The sequence below is a fragment of the Pogona vitticeps genome, chromosome ZW-PAR, assembly GCF_051106095.1.
Source record: "Pogona vitticeps strain Pit_001003342236 chromosome ZW-PAR, PviZW2.1, whole genome shotgun sequence".
In the NCBI taxonomy this organism is placed as follows: domain Eukaryota; kingdom Metazoa; phylum Chordata; class Lepidosauria; order Squamata; family Agamidae; genus Pogona; species Pogona vitticeps.
The window spans coordinates 5463926-5483689 of NC_135800.1; the positions used below are offsets into that span (position 1 = coordinate 5463926).

Here is a 19764-nt window from a genome sequence, read left to right on the forward strand (position 1 = left end):
GCCATGGGGCCAGGAGTTCTTGTGGCACCCACATACGTCAGTATTTCAGCACTCTAGGGCCGGTCCTGCGCCGGCACAGACCCGCAGAAAGAACGGAAGACATGGCCGGGCGAAGTCGTGACGCGCGCTGTCCTCTCTTTGCAGTCCGTTTGGCCGGTTTAAAGTGAACAGCGAGGAGGAAGAAGAGGATGCTCTGACACTCTCTTCCGCCATGTGGTTTTCCTGGGGGGTCCTCCTGAACTCCGGCATTGGAGAAGGTGAGAGACCCAAGCCGCCTTTAAGGGCTGTGGGGGAGAAACTGGGCTCCCACCCCTGCCCTGGAAGAGCGGCCAACTGGGTGGCAAGGCCATCGCACAGCAGGGCAGCCATCGCTTGCGGGCTCGGGCGTCCATTGCACTTCCTCCCGTCAGCGGGTGCTGACTGTGGAGGGGCATTGATGGGTTTTCCGCTTGTCTCAGTGTCCCTTTTTGGACACGAGAGCTTGGATTTCACTCTGGTGGTCGTGTGTATGTGCATGAGTGTCTCCCACTTCCATCTGAGGGCTTCCTGACCTTCTCTGCTCCTCTTCCAGGCGCTCCTCGGAGTTTCTCCGCCCGAATCCTCGGCATGGTGTGGGCTGGCTTCGCCATGATCATCGTTGCCTCCTACACTGCCAATCTGGCGGCTTTCCTGGTGTTGGACAGACCCGAGGAACGGATCACGGGCATCAACGACCCCCGGGTAACGGCAGCATCCGCGAACCAGCTGGGTAGGGGCTGCTGACACCTTCAAGATAAAACCCGGAGCGCCGTGTTCTCTTGCAGAAATAGGTCACTTTGCAAAGCACAACGCTGTTGCTCTCCTGCTTCCCATGTTTTATGGCTCACGGCAGAACTACAGAGCCTGGGTCTCCGAAATTAAGATTGCAATCCCGTCATCCCGATTTCAGGGGGGCCTGTTTTGAGCCGCGTCGTCTCGCTTCTGTTTTTCCAGCTGCGAAACCCGTCAGATAAATTCATCTATGCCACGGTGAAGCAGAGCTCAGTCGACATCTACTTCCGGCGACAGGTGGAGCTGAGCACCATGTACCGGCACATGGAGAAGCACAATTACGAGAGCGCTGCGGAAGCCATCCAGGCTGTCCGAGACAAGTAAGTGACGAGGCTGGCGCCCCGACTGTTTTCACGAAGACCTGGAAAAGGCGGGCGATTTCCAGGTGCTGCTGCAGGGAGGGCTGGCTGGTTGCATCCTAGACACACAACACATGGCCCGTCTCTGTTTGCTGGAACTAAAGCACCTTCCAGACTGCTTTTCTGGAGAGCTGAGAGAGACTGGGGTGCCCAGTGCTCTAGGGCTGGTCTGCGAGAGGGTTTTGTAAGCTTCCGACAATACATTCTGCTCCGATCTCCCTACCAGCTGGTTTCTTGAAGCACCAACCGTCCCTGTTCCTACCTCTGCCCGCTTTCTTCCCCAACAGTAAGCTCCATGCGTTCATCTGGGACTCGGCCGTGCTGGAGTTCGAAGCGTCTCAGAAGTGCGACCTGGTAACCACGGGAGAGCTTTTCTTCCGCTCCGGATTCGGCATCGGGATGCGCAAGGACAGCCCCTGGAAGCAGAACGTCTCCCTGGCCATCCTGAAGTCTGTACCCACCACCACCCCCACCTACCTCCCCACAGCGGTGCCCAAGAGGGACACCACAAAATGCATGGGACAGGGGGGTGTGGGAGGCGGGAGGCGAAAAGGCAAGGGCATCCTGTCTCCAGAAGCAAGGAGGAGACTAAGGAAAGTTTCTAGGCGTTTTGGGATGACCCAGGGGAATCGCCTATCAGATCATGGGGCCTTAATTCACAAACTAGCAGGGTGGGACATACTATGCATTCCGAGAGGCGTGCGGGTACGTCCCCAGAGAGGAGCTAAAACGAAACAGTTACCATTTCCTCTGAGCAAAAAACAAAACAAAACTAGTCCCCCAAACTAGCACAGAAGAGGGGGCTCTGCCTCCTTGCCAGAAGAATTACCATATTTTTCTGTGTATAAGACGCCCCCATGTATAAGACACCCCCCACTTTTCTAATCCAAAATTAAGAAATCTAAGTGGGGATTAGCAAGTGTAGGAGGAAAGGGATCAAAGTGTTGCAGAATCGCTTTGATCCCTGCTTTCCCCTCCACTTGTTTTTGTTCTGTCCTCAGCTTACTTCCGTTTATAAGACGACCCTCAATTTTTAGTCTAAAGATTTTAGACAAAAGTATAGTCTTATACATGGAAAAATACAGTATCCGCTCTTGGAAGAGACGTTCTGTGCTTGACGCTCACCTCCTCCCTCTTTTGGAGGCCCATGGAGATCAGCACGAGATCTCCGCGGGCAGATAATCCTTACAGCCCTTCCTCAATCTAAGATGACTGGAAGGCGCCTCAGATGGTCTGTCTGGAGGTGGGTCTTCCTTTGGGACCTGGGAGGTGTTACCGAATCAGATCAGCGCAGCTCTGCCCACCCCCAAGCCCCCCACAAGATCTTGACCTGTTGGGAGACCGAACCCCATAATCCCCTGTGCTTTCTATGCTCTCCTCCAGCCTCCATGAGAATGGCTTCATGGAAGAGCTTGACAAGACGTGGGTGAGATATCAGGAATGTGATTCCCGCAGCAACGCCCCGGCAACCCTCACTTTTGAAAATATGGCAGGTGGGTGCCTTCCCCCTCTGGAGCGGCTGCCCCACGCCCTCCGTAAACCTCCTTTCCGAGGAAACCCCTCCAAAATGACCATGGTCTTGATCCAAACCTGCCTTCCCCTTTTTTCGGATCTGAAAATATTTTAATTTTTATGTGTATTTTATTTTTTAAAAAAAAAAATTAAAAAAATTATTAATTTTTTTAAAAATATATATTTTTAAATTAATTTATTAATTTATTTAAAATATTCAACACCCCCAACACACACACACACAGACAAGGTGGTTCACACACTGCATTCACAATTCCAGTCGTGCAACTCAAGCTTCACGGACTCGCCCTAAGACCTAGCTTTCAGGCAGACCAGGGCTTCAGATTGCAAATGGAGAAGAGGTGTTGCGTATTCAAATAGTCCCATATAAAGAAGGGAAAAATCCCCTGCAAAGGAAAAAAAAAGTTAGGAAAAAGCCTACCCTAGAAGCCAACTCCTCAACATATACAGAGGTGCCCTGCTAGACGATGATAATCCGTTCCAGTGAAATCGCTGTTTAAGCGAAATCATCGTCTAACGAAAAGCATTTCCCCATTGGAAAGCATTGAAACCTGTTTAATGCGTTCCAATGGGGAAGAATCGTCGTTGTCTAGCGAAGATCGGCCATAGGAAAGCCGCTTTGCGAACCGCCGATCAGCTGTTTACATCGCTGTCTTGCGAAGCTTAGGTCCCGAAAACATCCGGTTTGCGAGCACGGAGGGAGATGTCAAAATCGTCGTCTAGCGAAAATTGGTTTGCGAAGCAGGGACCAAACATTGTCCAGCGAAATTCCCCCACAGGAATCACTGTTTTGCGAATCGCAAAAAGTCAATGTCTAGCGAAAAAACTGTCATCTGGGATAACTACCGAGGCACCGCTGTAGTTTCCTGCAGCCAGAGAATGAAGACAGACAGTTCCACCACACAGGCCTTGATGTACTTCTCCGCAGCCATGACCCACATTTTGAACAGGGCCCGGAAAGGAAGCCAGACATCTGAGTGAAGCAGGGTGGATAAAAATCAAAGGTTTTTTTTTTTTTGAAAAAGCGAATTGCTTTAAATCACGATGTAAATGTTCAAAAAATGGGTTTTTCATTTATTTAAATCGATTTGATTTAAATCAGTTCCACCCCGGGGGGGGGGGGGAGAAGGATGCAATCAGAGGAGGTGCTAACAAGGTGCTGGCTCTTAGCATTTTCAAGGTCCTTCTCGACTTCTTTTGCACGAAAGCCAGGAAGATGGCATCGGTTGGGCGGGCATCCTCTTCGGAGGTGTGTGTGTGTGGGGGGGGTGTCTCTGTCCTCCTCTCGCCCCTGGCGTTAACTTTCCTGCTTCTTTCAGGTGTGTTCATGCTGGTGGCTGGAGGTATTGTGGCCGGCATATTTTTAATATTCATAGAAATAGCATACAAAAGACATAAAGACGCCCGGAGGAAGCAGATGCAACTGGCGTTTGCGGCTGTTAATGTGTGGCGGAAAAACCTGCAGGTAGGACAGACCGTTTTTAGAGAGAAAAAAACAAAACCTCCAAAACAGGTGCGGTTTTTGGTTTGTTTGTTTGTTCGTTTCCCATCACTTCACCCAACCAGTGACTACCGTGCTATATGGGAAGAGCCCAGGGAGAGGTTCCCGGCAGCCCTCTCTACAGACCCCCCCGAAACCCCAACCCCACCCCTGCCGCCACCCCCCTTCCAGGCAGGCCACCGGCAGCTCAGCTAGTCATTGCCCCTGCTGTTCCCCTTGGCACGGGCACACCGGGGTGCCGCACAGGTGTGCCACAACAGGAAACTCCCCCCTCTACCCCACACTTTCCCTGGCCGGAGGTCCAGTGACCCCCCCTTTCTTTTCTGGTCTGCACCCCATGAGATGCGTCTGCTCCTCCGAAATCCCACTTCCCTTGCTAGCAGGACCCCAGGCTAAGCCCTGTCCGGAAGTGGTGCCCCAGTGTCTTTTGTGGCCCCAAACCTGGCAGCAACGAGGTGCCTGGTGCCGCCTATTGCCGGAAGAAAGAATGGTAGAGACGCGAAGCCCGAAACGAGGGGCAAGGGGCCATGCCCCCTGCACCCCTCAGATTGGGGCATCGCTTGGGCATGGCCAATGGCAGAACCGAGGCCGTACAGGTGGAAGCGGCGGCATATACCATATTTTTCAGCGTATAAGACTATACTTTTGTCTAAAATCTTTAGACTAAAAATTGAGGGTTGTCTTATACACGGAAGTAAGCTGAGGAAAGAACATAAACAAGTGGAGGGGAAAGAAGGGATCAAAGCGATCCTGCAGCGCTTTGATCCCTTTCCCCCTACTCTTGCTAGGCCCCACTTAGATTTCTTAATTTTGGATTAGAAAAGTGGGGGAACGTCTTATATATGGGGGCATCTTATACACGGAAAAATACGGTAATTTATGTCACCCCATCGTTCCCATCCTTTGGCCTTCCAGAGAAATCGGGGTCAGTCCCCGAGCGAGTGTGTGGTCCATCGTGCCCCCTTTCTGACACCTTCACGGGATGCCCCAGCTGGCAACCCTTGTTTTTGAGATGGGACAGGTGCTAACCATCCGTCTTGGGGGTGGGAGTGTTCCTCTTAGCGTGCACAGAGGATTTCCTTCCTCCGCTGTATAACGAATCCCGTCTTAAACCCAGGAGGTTGGATTCCAACGCAGCCAAAACTGCCAGCTCATGATGGCCACCCTTAAGAAAATAAAAGAAAAGCGTTTAAAACAGAAAGCAAATAGGATGCATCAAGTAGACCCGCCCTGTACCCTTGGAAGAGCAAGCACAGTTTTGGAACGAGGGCCTTCCCTAGACCCTTGGCACGGTGGATGCCAAGGACAGAGACCCGAGAGCATGGCGGAGAAGGAGCGACCGGGAGCTCTCCCTTATGGCCGGCTGCTGAGAAAGTGGGCACAGGAGGGAGGAAGACCGAGGACGTGGTGCACAGCGATCCAAACCCTGCGTGTAGCCGTCTTCTAACCGACAGCCCAGTCTCCTTCCCTCCCTCCCTCTTTCCTTCCCTAGTTTTGCCCCCACTCACCCACCCAACCCACCCAGGCAGCTGCAGGACCGACCGAAGGGGGCCGGGGCATGGGGTGGGGAAGGGCGGGCGCGGGACGGAGAGCTGGCGCAAGTTAAGCCAAGCACAATAGTCACTGCCATTTTTCACTTGCCAACTTTCTAGAAAAAATCCTGCCCGGCCCGGGGGGGCATTGGGAGGGGCAGTGATTTCTTGGGGAGGGGGGGGCCTTTTCCGCCCAGCATGCCACCCCGTGGGTTATAAAGAAGCAGATAACATACGCTAAAGAGATCCGTTTGACAATGTAAGACTTTTTCACAGGAGGATTCCTCAGACCACTAGTATGTGATACATTGCTAGAAGGTAGGCAAGTGGAAAGCTTTCTTTGTTCAAGAAAAAAAAAAAAGCAAATATCTCTATTTATCTCTATTTATCTCTATAGTGGGGTATTTTCTCTTTTGTTCCTTCGTGTCCTGGGGAAATCACAGTTTTGCCATGGCTATTTCTGGCAATGCCATGGGAAGGCAAAATATTTATATATATATATAAAATAACATTTTTTTTAAAAAAAAAAAGTCACCCCCATCCCATTCTCTGGCTGGCTTTTCCTTTTCTGTGCATGCGTGCCAAAAGGGCAGAGAAACTCTAAAGAGGAGGAAATGTATCCCCCCCCCGCGCGCACATGTTGTGTGCAGTTGTGGGATACATTTTTGGTCCCCCCCCTGCCCACCCACCAACCATGGGCTGGTAAAGCCAGACCTGTTCCATTCCTGCTGCTCAATAAAGGGTGCATGGGGTGGGTGCAAGGGGGGGGGAGAGATAAATTAACGGTGTGCAAGAATTGGCTCACTTCCCCACCCCATCTGGCAAGCGGGGCGGGAGGGGGGAGGATGGATCCCACATTATCTACAACCCCCCTCTCTGTCCAGGAGCAGGTCTGACTCCCTACCACCCGATCAGCAGCGACTGTTCTTATTTCCACCCCCCCACCCCACCCCTCGTTTCCGTTTCTTTGAGTTTTGGCCATCTCTCACGCCATCCAAAGCCTTTTAATGCTGTGCTTTTTTTTTTCTCCCCCTCCCCTTTTCCTTTCTTCTCGGTCAAGAAGTTTTAATTTCATTTTTTTTTTGTTTTTTGTTTTGTTTTTTTGCTTTTGCTCCTGTTCCACTTTTGGGAAAAAAAATATTACAAAAAAAAAAAAGAGAAACCAGTTTCAGCTTTTGCGCCAAAGCATCACTGAAATTCTTGGAATACCTTTTTTTATTTTAACATACAATGCCCTTCTCTTTCAATGCAGTCCTCTCTCTCTCTTGTGGCTGTAGGATTCACCTTCAGAAAAGGCCCCGAGCATTTTTATTTAGTGGTAGGTGGAAGTGTCTCCCCCCCCACCCCTCTCTTTCTCTAGCCGTTCCCGTCTTGGCAGGAAGGGGTAGGGAAGGGAGCGATCCGATCCGGCGCGTCCAGGGACCCGAGAGATGCTGTCGGCTCTTGCCGGGGCTCTCTCTTGGGAACGCCAGCTTAGTTCATGAGGTCGCCCAACGATGACCCTTGGCAGACACTCAACGGCTTGCCCGCTGCCCCTCTGCAGCCTCTCATGGGGTCCGTTTCCTCCAGCGGTCCAAAGCCCTTCCCGTTCGGCTGCAGCGACGCATTGTGTGTCCCTCCCTCCCACACACAGAACATCCCAGCCGAGTTGGAGGGGGGGCTGGCAACAGGAAGGCCACCTCTGCGCCCCGCTAGGGAACCTCCATGTCAGACATCATGCAACAGGGAACGAACCAACCATCATGGCAAAGGGGGCCGGGTTCATCACGGGGTAGAGGTCCGAGCCATGCACTTGAGATCTAATCGCTTATATACATATTCATTTTAGGATAGAAAAAGTGGTAGAGCAGAACCAGACTCTAAAAAGAAAGCCACTTTTAGGTCCATCACATCCACCCTGGCCTCCAGCTTCAAGAGACGTAGGTCATCTAAAGATACGGTAAGAGGAAGAAAAAAACGATTATGCCCTTTCTCTCTCTCTTTCTCTCTTTCTCTCTCTCTCTCTCTCTCTCTCGTTCTCTCCTGCTCTCTTCTGCCATCCCATCAACTGCCACACATCCATCTCCAGGCTGCCAGTGTAACCTGCCATAGCCTCATGTCCGTCAAGAGTCGGTCGGTCACAGTCAAAGTCAGTCAGCCAGTCCTCCCCCCCCTCCGTGTCCCTTGGAGAGAAAAAAACAGGTTCACGACCCAGCAGGGCCTGGAGGAATTTGTTAGGTGTCCTGTGAAGAGTTTTGGAGATCACTGCTACGCGTTTTATTCGTCCTTGGTTTTTCGTTTTTTTTTCGTTTCGGAATCCGGTCCTTTGCTTTTCGTTCTGTTCGGGGAGGGGAAAAATTCGTGGCTTAAATTTCCTTCTCCGATTTTGGGAAAAAAACACCGCTGGAAAGTGATTTCTTTCCCAGACCCTCCCTGTTTTCTGGGTGTCCCTGTTTGTCATTGTATGCTTACAGAAGTCACTGACTCCCACCCTCTACCCCTCACCACCCCACCACCACCACCACCACCCCCCCAGTTCCGCCCCAGTCTAACTTGGGCACTGTTCTCCTCTCACCCTGAGCTATGTGTCTCCCGCACTCGTCACCTGTGACTTTTGTCTGTGCTTACAAGAGAGAGAGGAATCCTCCAGAATCCAGCCTGCCTCTGTGTGCGAGAGACGACCACCGGGCCAGCTGATGAGGTTTTTTTGGGGGGGGAAGCAATGCAAGGGAAGGATCAAGGGGGATGATGAAGGAGAGAGAGAGAGAGAGCACGTTTTGGACCAGCGCAAAACGAGGCCGAGGCCCTGAACAAAAGTAAATCCAAAACGTTGAGAGAGGGGAGGGCAACCCGACGGGAAACCAACTCGCCATCCGGGTTTGGGGCAGAACTTCTGAGAGGCGCCTCTGACACCCTTGCTTGCTCTCCAGCTTCTTGCTTCCAAACGTCCCCCCTCTGGGGCGGGCTGGGGGGTGGAGGACCGGGATGGCATGCACAATTTGGCCGGGGGGGGGGGGGAAGAGAGAGAAATGCTAAATTTGCATGTGCCCAAGTCGGACGCCAATGGCCGCACGTTCAGACGTTTGGAAAGCAGGAAACGCCATTCCTGATTTGCGCTACGCAGCTCAAGGAACTGTCTCACAAATCTGCCTCGTGCCGTGAGCTTCAAAAAATGTTTCTTTTCTTTTCCTTCCTTTTCATTAAAAAAAAACACACAGTCTCCTTTCAGGGGAGGGTTTAGTGAAATGGTTTCCTTTGGGGAGAGGGGAGCCATTTAGCCCTGAAGTAGGTTTTTGGATCAGGAAGGTGCCAAGCAGGGCAGCCGGAGAACCCCCATCCTCGTGCCCACGGAAGAGCGTCTCAAACCCCCCAAAGCAGAACACAGTCCAGTCCAGTCCAGATTTGACACCTGTCCAGTGGCTCCACTACCCCCCCTCCTTTCAGCGACTGGAAACAGCCGTCTCGCAAGACGTTAGCCCGCAAGACCTTCGGGTGGGCTTGGACTCTTGAGAGGCAGGAAGGGAGTTGCTTTTTCCAACTCCACAACTCCGAGGACCTCGTAACCGAACCAGTTTACAGAAGCCTGGCTTCCCCTGAAACCAGAGGCGGGCTGTCTCCTGAGGTCCCCGAGCGTGAGAGGCCCACCTCTGGACCTTCTCCTGCAATCACCCCATTTTTTAAAAAAAAACTCATCCCAATGGGATTTTGGACCTGAAAATCCCTCTTTCTCTCCCCCACCCCACCCCTTGTTCTCCCTCCTGGCCACGAAATAGAATTTAAAAAAAAAACAGGGTTGGAGGGGGGGCACTAGGGGCTCCTCAAAAACCCCTTCCCTGCATTACCTCTTGAGGGCTCATGGATACTTCCTGAGCCAGACCGTTATTGTTGAAGTCAAAATGGCATAGCACAGAAATCGAAGGATACCGGGAGGGCTGCACGTTGCGTACCCTAATGCCGTTCAGCAGAGTCCAAACATCTCCTGAAACCTTGTCCTTCGCAGCCGGCCCCCTGCAATCCCTAGCCTTCCCAGTGCGGCCAAGCTGATGGTCAAATCCTGTTCATCCTGCCCTAAAGGCGGGCAAAGACGGACCGATGGAAGCCAAGCTTTGCCAAGCGCCTCCTTCCATGCCTTCCGGGCAAGGCATAGCGGGCAGGCGAGTATTTACGAGCCACACAAAGCTAACCTCTGAATGTTTTGAAAGGTAGCTTGGTTTTGAGCCACCCCCCATTTGATGGACTCGAGAGCAGCAGGATTCCCCGGTGGATCACTCGTCAAGCGTAGATCACTATGCTCCTGGCAGTTTGAAGCAGCCCTCCCCCTTCCCCAAAAGAAACCTGCTAGGGAATGCATCTCTCCATCCCTTTTCTACCATCATGTGGCTTATGGGAAGGCCGGGGGGGGGGGGACACACCAGAAACATCAAGGGAAAAAGACTCCCCCCCCACAACAAACCATGGAGGGGACTGGAAATTTGGCTTTTTTCCTCCAAATTCTTCTCTCCCCCCCCCCCCGCCCCGGGACATTCACATCTCTAGTGACATATCAGATAATTCATTCGTTTCTGATATATGAAAAGGAATCTTCTGTGTTCTCATGTGGTTGTTAAGCCACCAAAGTGGAGCGTTTGGGGGGAAAAAATCCCTAATTTTAGAAAAATTAAGTAATCTATTTACTCTCTTTTTTTATTCCCCCATTTTATTTTTATTTTTAAAAATCCCACTTTTCCAGACAGGTCTTACAGTCACAGAGTGGCTCTGCAGTGGCCAGTTCCCAAAAAGGATTAAAAGAGCTAGAGTGGTCTAAGTCTTTTCGCTGCCTGAGGCCAAGTGGGAAACAAGAACCCTCCCCCCAACCAGACCCTTCCCTCATGTCCAGGTCTATTTCCCACCCACCCACCCACCTTAAAACACACAGGCCAGGTTAGATAATCATCTATAGATTTTTAAAAACCAACCTGATTTACCATATTTTTCCACATATAAGACTATACTTTTGTCTAAAATCTTTAGACTAAAAATTGAGGGACGTCTTACACATGGAAGTAAGCTGAGGAGAGAAAAACAAGTGGAGAGGAAAGCAGGGATCAAAGTGATCCTGCAGCACTTCGATCCCTTTCCCCCTGCACTTGCTAATCTCCACTTAGATTTCTTAATTTTGAATTAAAAAAGTGGGGGGCATCTTATACATGGGGGCGTCTTATACGCGGAAAAATATGGTAAAACATGGCTAAATTTTTAAATCATTTCTTCCTAATTTAAAGCATTGAAAATAACCCAGTTTTTCAAAAGTCCAAATTGCAATTTTGGATCAGTTTTGACAGAAATCAGACCCTACTCTGCCTGAGGCAGAAACCCCACACCACTCACCCGCGTCTGAGAGAGGAAGGAATAATGCCCCCTTACTCTGCCCAGCACCGACTCGCTGAATCTGCCACCTGAGGCAGAGGGACGGCTCCCCCCTTGGAGAAGGGGGGAAACCCAAGATCTCCCAAAATAGCTCCCCTTGAGAAGCCAGGGAGAAGGAGCCCCCCCAGGGAGAAGAGGGTCAAGCGGTGGTGGTCCGATCTTCCCTCGGAGACGGCTTTTGGGGGGCTGTTTGAACAATCTCGTTTCCAGGAAGCTGCAAAAGACAGGGCTTTTTTTGGGGGGGAATCATAAGCAGACCCTCCCCCTTTTTTGCAGTAACCCTTCCTCAGGGCTAGCCAGTGGAACTGATTTCGGGAAGGGTTGACGAGGGGACGTGTTTAACGTGGGGCAAGACAACGATCGACGTGATGCTGAGTGGCACCCACTCTGCGGTGCCACCCCCTGACTCTTGGAGAACTTTCCAGAAGGAAATTAAGGGGAGCTGTGGCTATTAGCGCAGAGGGATCCTCTGATTGCAGAAACAGAGGGAGGGGAATTCTAGGGGACTCCCTGCTTAGAAATCCCCAAACGTTTTCTCCTGTGCCATCCAGACCGGCGGACCTTGCATTTTCTTGCTAGGCGCCAAGAGTCAGCTAAGAGCAGGTGTCAGGGGAATAGAGAGTCTCTCTGCAGAGTAGCCCGGCCTTAAGATCCTACCAGCGTGCTTGGTTTCCCTCTGCGCCCCTGTCTCCATAAAACGGACGTGTCTGCGTTGCTTGCAGGTGGGGGTGGGAAGTAACCTTTTTTCTTTCCGCCTGCCTTCCTCTCCCCCCACCCCACCCCGCCCCATGGGTCACTCGATCTTCTCCAGGGCAAAAGACGGCCGGTTTTGTGTTGGGCGGGGCACGGTGGTATTGGGCACCGCGACGAGCGGGGTAGATGTTTTTTATTTTTTTTTTATTTTTGCAAAATTCGATTTTGCTTTAACTCTGCAACTTGCAGCCGTGATGTAATAGACACTCCCTTTGATGCGCCTGCTCCCTACAGACAGCCCCGTGATGTCACCTCGCCCAGAATCCGTGAGCGGCAGATAGCTCTTGTAAAGACTCCCCGGCTTCAGGAACTGCTCCACACAGGGTGGGCTCTTGACCTGAATGTTCATTCACTTTTTTTTTTGTCCTGTACCCAAAAGTCCTGTATGATGATGATGATGGGGTTTGTTTTGGGTCTTTTTTTTTTTTTATGTGTAGGGAAGAGTGCAAGACAAGGATAACCCAAGAATGGGAGACCACCAGACCTGGCAGACAGATCGCGGGGAGGGTGGGGGGGAACCGACAGCCGGTTGGGATATTGGGGGGGGGGCGTGAAACGGACCTGAACGTTTCTTTGGCTGTCCAAAAGATTTAGGGGGTGGGAGGGAGGAAAGATGCTCCAGAGCTTGGCAAGAATCAGTGGTCTTCGGTTTGGGTGGCCACTGGAGAAAATCCGAGGACGGGGCCAATGTGGGGGGGGGAGAAAAAAGGGGGGCCTTCAGAGGCTCCCCTCCAGGGAATCCCTGAGAGAGGAGGCCGTTCTCTGCTGTCACAGCCAGGAGGTCGAGAACGTGCAAGCCGAGGTCAGGAAGAGGCCTTAGCCACAGTCCCCGGGGGAGTGAAATTCAACCTAGAAATCTTCTCCATCCCACTCTCTCTGCCACATAGCAAGAAACCACAAGCCTTAAACTGGGCGCAAACTGGTCCCCAGACAGATCGCGTCTGGGCTCAGCTCCTCCTCTGCTAATGTCATGTGCAGATCCTTTAAAAAAGAAAAATACAGTAATAATAATAAGAAAAGCTGCTCTGACAAGCATCGTTGACCCTTAGGTCTTAAAGACTGTGTGATGGCCACACCTGGCCAGGGTCTCCTTTCCTGCAATTCCAACCCCCATTTGGCCAAAAAACGATTGCTGTGGGACAGAGTGGACGTGGTGGACGCTTGTTGCTTTGATTTGGCCTTTCAAAAGGAATTAACTGGGGTTTCAGACACAAGAGGTGAGGGTGAACCTCCCCAGAGGAGTTTGCCCCCCCCCCTGGAGGGAGAAGGGCAGTCCCGATCCTTGGGCTTCGTTGCCAGGATGCGACCTTGGGAGCAAAACAGGGAGGCCTTCCTGATGAGGGCTGGCACGCAATCCTCCTCCGGCGAAAAACAGCAGAGACCCAACGAGAGAGGACTTGTGTCTCTAACACATGACATATGTTGGCATTTTCACCTTTAACAACTGTCTTTTTTTTTTCAATTTATCATAAAACGGAACCAGGAAAATGTCTGCAATTATTTTTTTTCTCGCCCGGAAGCCAAATTCTGGGGTGCTGGGATTAGAATGGGGCGCATGGAGAAGGGGGGGCGCATGTGCCTCTAATTCAGAGCAAGAGGCCAGGTTATGGGGCAGCAGGAAGCGACTTCCGTGTTTTTGCCCCCCCTCCCCGGAACAGAATCAGACCCACATAGGCTGGGCTCAGAACAGAGGCGAGCCTGCATTAAGCGAGCCTGCGTTAAGCGAGCCTGCATTAAGCGCTCTGTTCCTCCACAGGCGCTCTCCCTGCCCGGGGTGAGTGGCAGAGACCCCTGGCTCTGAGGAAGCCCCGTGGTGCTCGCCTCTCGGAGACCTCTGGCCAGCGCATCATCCCCGAGTGATTCCCCCCCCATCGGGGTGTGCGTGGCTCTCTCTCTCAGCCAAGTCAGCGGGTGGCCGAGTGGCCTGCCCTGCCTAACGCCACCTCCTCTTTTGTCTGTCTTCTTCTCTCTTGCAGCAGTACCATCCCACGGACATCGCCGGGCAGCTCAACCTCTCCGACCCCTCGGTCAGCACCGTGGTGTGACGCCTGGAAGCTGCCGGCTCTAGCTTTGGACGTCGGAGGGCCAGGCCAACGGAGGCTCCGAGGGACCCCTCTCCCGGAGACCCCCCCCTCCTCAAGCTGAGCCTTTTGACATCCATCCCTAGGGCCTGCGTCTCGTTCTTCACACCCGGTGGCCGCGACGGATCCCCTTCTTCTCTTAGCCCCACGGCCATTCCTGGGTCTGTGGGATGAGCCACCGAAGAGACAAATCCTCTTTTTTTAAAAAACTCAAGAGCTGGCGACCTCCGAACATTTCCCTTTGAGACATCCACGGACACCGGTGGGGGGGTCTCGACCCGCGCGTCCGCTGGGCCGAGGGCAGGCCGCTCGTTCACGGAAGCGGACTGGGTTTCCTTTGCCGTGGGGAGAAATTCTCTATATCCTAACGTGCATGCACAGAACTTTACCGCCATCATCCCATCCCACATGTCTCCATGCCACCACGTAGAGGGACGGTGAAGGAGCGCCCCACCCGTAGTGGCCACGGGTAGCTGTACATAATGGTCCGACCGAAGGGCGGCTCCATCTCTCCGTCCGCCCACCATCCAAAGAGAAAGCGCCGAGGACGTAAGCCGCATTCTCCTCTCTGGCTCCGGCTGAGATGATCCTCCCCGTGTTCAAAGTCCGGCAAACATAGCTCCTTCCTCCCCACGCCCCACCCCGGGAGCCGCTGCTCTTCCCCTGCTGTCCGGTGTGGGCTTCTGTGTGAAAGAGGGGGCCTGCCTTTTCCCCCACACCCTCGCCTGCACCCCCCAGACCATACCAGGGAAAGGGGCCCAAGGGAAATGGGGGAAACGTCTCTCTGCTAAAAGGCACTTTTCTGCACAGCCGGTGGAGGTGGCCTTCAGCTCCCTGCCCTGGAAGGCTCTGCCGGGGTGTGTAAGCCCTCCTCTTGACTGGCTTGGTTTCTTTCCTCTGCCTCTCTAGGGCTAGGATCAGGACCGGCGGCAGGAACTGCCCCACGGCTGCACCCCAGAACAGCCCTAGAAAAGAGTCTAGGGTCCTGGGCCACTGTTTCATATGTGAGTGAGTGAGCTTGGTTTGGGAACCTGCCAGATGAGGTTGCAGGGATGCTCCGTGGCACTCAGGGCCACGGAGCGAGCTTTTGTGGCGGCCAAGGCCAGGTCTGAATCAGGACTCCCTCTCTGGTCCGCGAAACCTTTTCCTCCCATGGGGCCAGGCACCCACCACCCACCACCCTGACTGCCTTTTGCTTCTCTTAGCTCTGAGTTGGGCCCCCCCTCAAACAGCAGCAGTCGAAAACCCCAGAAAGTGCTGGTGACCGGGGGGGGGGTGTCGGCTCAGACGGCTTCGTTCGGCAGGGGCGTCCTCCTCCTCCTCTTCCCACCGCCCCTTCCTTTTCGGGTGGCTGGGGTCTGCAAAGTACACGCTCTCCTGGTCAGCGAAAGGGCTTTCTCCTCTACAAGCAACACCATCTCCCGACGTCCTTAGGTGATGCCAACAACACGCGGGGGGGGGGGGGAACTGAGGCACGCAGTTACCTCCAGGTCTACATCAAGTCCACTTACAGGGAACCCCCCACCCACCCTCTGCTGATGTTTTCTCTTCGGCTCCCGCTCTTTCCTTTCCCATCTTCTGAAAATGCAGGACCAACAGAGCTGGCCGGCGCTCAGTCCATCCGGGGCTGTTTGCTGCTCTCCACACACACAACCCCATCTTTCTCTGTGAATCCCATCCATGAATCCCGTCCGTGGCCCATCAGCCTAAGATGGCCAGCTCCCACAAGGGCCGCCCTGCATTTCAGACAGCATCTCCCCCCCCCAGACCCCCTGATTTCCCCCCTGGGGAAAATCCCCTCCATGTAAGGAACCAGCACCCCCCTGCCCTGCTTAGCTGAGAAAAGTCAGAGGAGAATGGGAGGGTTCAGGGCAGTATTTTAATGCCCAAGAGAGATGCTGGTGGGGGGCTCCCGACAGGCTCATCCTCTCCAACAGCCTCTGCCCCTTGGACCCATGGGGCAGGTCGGGTCTCGAGCTAGGCTTGTCAGCTGTTCTGCACCCTCCAACACAGGGCATGGGAGTCTCTGCCTCTGTATGGCAAGAGGGAAGGGAAGTCCGCAGGTGAGCAGTGCCCTCTCCAGGTGACGATGCCAGCTGCAAATGGGGTTCTCGCTCATGGAGCATGCCTTACAAGGTCTGCTGCCCTGCGTTAGCGGCTGCTGGCGTCTTTGTTGTTGGTTTTGCCCCTTGGGGGGAAAAGACAAACCGCACCGACGCCTGCAAGAGTGGGGACTCGGAGTTATGGCCGAGCGTTTCTTTGGCTGCTGTGATTACAAGGCGTGATAAATGTGGCTTCCTCACCTAGGGCACGGCACGCCTTCCTCCCTGCATTGCACTCCCAAGGTGGCCGAGAGGAAGGTGGGCCTCGAACTCACCTCCTTGCAAGACGGAGAGCTCCACACTTGCCTGCTGGCCGGGAAGAGTCCCGAGAGGCGGAGAGGAGAGAGAGAGACAGCCTGGGTGTTAAGCGCCAGGCATCCTGATCCGTGCCGGCCCTTGTGATCACAGAAGAGCAGGGTGGAATCGGATTGCGGAAGAACGTTCTGTCGTGTACCAGACTCTCCAGTAGAACCAGTTTCCTCCCAGAGTGGTAGTACATTTCGTCGGGGCCCTCCCCGGCTGTCACCGAAACTCAGGGCAGACGATCAGTTTCTGCTCTTCCTGCAGGGGTGGCCCTGGGACCCATACGGAGGGGGTCCCCAGCGTGGTTTAAGCCTCCCCAAAGGCACATCAGAATCTGATTTCTTCCACATGCCAAGGGAAAAAGAAAACGGACAGCTTTTCCTCCCACCCACTGGCTCTTTCCATCAATCCTTCACATCTGGATTCTCATTCAGGCTGACACATCTGGGTGCAGAATTGGGTGGAGGGGAGGGGGAGTTCCTGCGCGATCCTGTGCGTCTCCTTGAAAGCAAGCCCTTGCCGATTTCTATGGGGCTTCCTTCCAAGCGAGCGAATTTAAGATCCCCAGCCCTAGTCTGGACTTTTTCAATTTAAAAGCGCGTGGTCTTTTAACACGCGCTCGGAGCTACGCGGGGGTGTCTTCTGTAAATAGCGTGTGTGCGTGGGCCGGATTTTTTTTTTAAACCGGAGCATCGGCATCCAATTCCGAATAACGATCGTATTTATTTACAGTTGTGCTGTCGGTTTTGTAACAGCTAACGGCTATTCCTCAATGAACTTCGTATAACCAACCTGGAAGTGCGTGCGTGTCCATTTTCCAGAATCAAGGTGAGGAAGGGGCCAGTTCTCCCAGTTGTAACAAGAGATGGTAAACGTTTGACGCCATGGATTCTGCACCATACAGTGTAGGAGCCTCGCGATGCAGTGGTTAAACTGCAGCACTGCAGCTGAAACTCTGCTCCTGACTCAGGTTCAATCCCAGGTAGCCGGCTTAAGGTTCACTCAACCTTCCAGCCTTCCAAGTAAATTGAATACCCAGCTCCCCAGGGCGAGGCAATAGGTACCCTACATAATTAAATTGTAAATTGCCCAGGGAGTGGTTTAAGTACTACATATGTGGTTGGTGCATGAACAGCATACTTTGCTTTTCACTTTTACACCTGCACTCCAGATTTCAACTGCAAAATCTCTCTAGGGGAATGACTTGGCTTAATGCATAACTTAATGCATAATCCTTTGCCCCCCCCCCAAAGAGCTAATGGAAATCTCCACCACCCCGTCTTGCAAGACAGGAAAATCAGAGAAAGAGGCATCAGCTTAAAGGGACACTGCAAACCTCCCCCCCCCCAATGAAGGTGCCCAGGTGGACAGAGGGTGATTTTGTGCCCAAGGCCCTGATGGAGCCACCACTGCCTTTCCCCTGCTGCTCCCTTGTATTTTTGACTGGTTGTAGCCAGAGGGCTCACTGTCAATAATGCAGGAACTACCCCTGGCCCTGATCCCCCTCCCTCCCTCCGCCCGGCACCCTTTGAGCCCAACCTAGCATGGTCTGCGGGGAAGGTGCGGGTGCCCTGGAGACCGGAAACCCTTCGGAAGATCCAGACAGGCCTTTAGTGTTGGTGGCGCTCCGCGCGCCTGGCCAGCGCCCCCGGCCGAGCGTAGGTGGTGGCCGTCACCCTCGCCCGGGCCACGGCCAGCAGGCCCGCCAGGATGCAGAGGCAGATGCTGGTGAGAAAGGTGGAGGGGCCGACGAGCAGGAAGAAGGCGTAATCCCGGGGGTGCAGCCAAGGCTCCTGGCAGAGGGCAAACGATTCGTTCCCGATGGCAGCGATGGGGTGGTGGGCGAGGGCGGCCGGGCGCTTGCAGAAGACAGACTCCACTGCTGGAGGAAGAAGGAGCGAGGGGAAAATCAAGGACAGGTTCGCCTGCAGGGAAGGTGGACTGCAAACCTGCCACGGCTGCAGCCCCAAATCTTTTGGGGTGTCAGGGCTCCCCTGGCGCCCTCGCCTCTCACCTCTGGCGTCCAGGTGAGCCCTTGAGTCCCCCAGCCCATCCCCTGCCCTAGCATCTCCTTCGGCAACCCTCATATCAAAGGCATTGCCACCCCCCAAGAGGCTCCCGTCTCCCGGATCCTGCCCCTCCCAATTCAGCGGCTCCCTCATGGCCTGAACTTCGGGAGCCCTGAGATCGGAGGGATCGCCCCTCTTCCCCCACGGATCCAGGCCTTGCCATCCAAAAAGGGAAAAGACCACGATTCCTATAAAGCGGACGGCACCGGTATCAGAGTCACGACCACCTGTGGGGCGGCAGGCAACCAATTTGCCCCTTCACTTGGTCTTGCCCCCCCCAGATTTGGGCAGCATCAATCCCCCCCCGGGAGCCTCTGCTCAGCCCATCCGAGGGTTCCCCGAGAGCCCCGTGTTGCCCGTGGGCAGCCGTGGCTCACCAGGGTTTGGGGCCGGAGTCTCGCTGGGAGAGGATGCCAAGGATGATGCCCGGGGCCCCTTTGGCATGCCCAGCCAGGATCCCCTCGAGGACCAACAGCCCCCAGCGCACTCACCTGGCACTTTGTCCACGTTGTCCACGAGCCACCGGGAGAGTGGCTGGATGGCGCACGAGCAGACCCAGGGGTTCCCGTCCAGCCGGAGGTGACCCAAGGAAGGCAGGCTCTCGAAGAAGCCCGGCCCGAGGGAGGTCAAGGCGTTGCCCTGCACGGAGAGGACCTGGAGATGGGGCAAGGCGCCCACCAGCTCCGGCGGCAGCCTCAGAAGCCGGTTATTCCCCAGGTGGAGCGTCTTCAGGTTTGGCACAGGGGCGAAGGTCCCCGGCAGCAGGAGGGTGAGGTAGTTCCCGCTGAGGTCCAGCTCCTCCAGCTGGCCGAGGCCGGCCAGAGCTTGGCGGTGGACGCTGACCAGGGCGTTGCCCTGAAGGCTGAGCTGGCGCAGGGCGCTCTGAGCCACGAAGGTGCCTTCCTGGAGGACAGCGATGCGGTTGTAGTCCAGCAGGATGGCGGTGGCGTTGGCCGGCAAGCCACCCGGCGCGAAACGCAACCGGTGCTCCCTGCAGTCCACTCGCCCCGAGGAACAGCGGCAGATCTCCGGGCAGGCGTCGGCGGCGAGCGGGAAAAGCAGCAGAAGGAAGAGCACAGCCCAGAGACTCAGGCGTGGCCGCCTCCCGTAGCCGGGAAGAGCCAGGCAGCGGGCGGGCGAGAGGAAGGTCTCCCTCATGCCACACCTCGCCATGAGGGCCACCCAAGACAGTCCTGGCACAACGCCGGGCAAGACCGTCCCTGCTCTTGAGCCAGAAGGCCCACCTGGCCAGGGCCACCTTCTGGCCGGCTCTCCTTGACCCCCCCCTACGATCCTATAATGATCCTAAGCGAGTGATCTTTTCCAGTTCCTGCAG

The 19764-nt window shown here is 54.3% G+C and overlaps 2 protein-coding genes across 21 annotated transcripts in view; one reads left to right on the top strand and one right to left on the bottom strand.

Annotated features, from left to right (window-relative positions):
- The window catches only part of GRIN1 (glutamate ionotropic receptor NMDA type subunit 1), a 36001-nt gene extending 18851 nt beyond the window's left edge, over positions 1 to 17150 (top strand). For 2 of the 20 annotated variants that reach the window (XM_072984531.2, XM_072984533.2), the window contains 9 exons: positions 145 to 257; positions 572 to 720; positions 973 to 1130; positions 1457 to 1618; positions 2553 to 2662; positions 4022 to 4167; positions 6988 to 7053; positions 7564 to 7674; positions 13850 to 17150. In XM_072984531.2, coding sequence (XP_072840632.1) covers positions 145 to 257; positions 572 to 720; positions 973 to 1130; positions 1457 to 1618; positions 2553 to 2662; positions 4022 to 4167; positions 6988 to 7053; positions 7564 to 7674; positions 13850 to 13918 — 1084 coding nt within the window. In that variant the 3' untranslated portion in view covers positions 13919 to 17150. Of the gene's footprint in view, positions 1 to 144; positions 258 to 571; positions 721 to 972; positions 1131 to 1456; positions 1619 to 2552; positions 2663 to 4021; positions 4168 to 6011; positions 6054 to 6987; positions 7054 to 7563; positions 7675 to 12062; positions 12198 to 13849 lie in introns of all 20 variants that reach the window. The other 18 variants (XM_072984534.2, XM_072984535.2, XM_072984536.2 and 15 more) reach the window with 16 other exon arrangements.
- Positions 17151 to 17897: 747 nt separating this feature from the next.
- On the bottom strand, positions 17898 to 19644 carry LRRC26 (leucine rich repeat containing 26). The gene is made up of 2 exons (XM_072984542.2): positions 18920 to 19644; positions 17898 to 18241 (listed from the first exon to the last, which is right to left on the bottom strand). The coding sequence occupies exons 1-2, from the start codon at positions 19599 to 19601 to the stop codon at positions 17970 to 17972; spliced, it is 954 nt and encodes a 317-aa protein (XP_072840643.2). The 5' UTR covers positions 19602 to 19644; the 3' UTR covers positions 17898 to 17969.
- Positions 19645 to 19764: the final 120 nt, after the last annotated feature.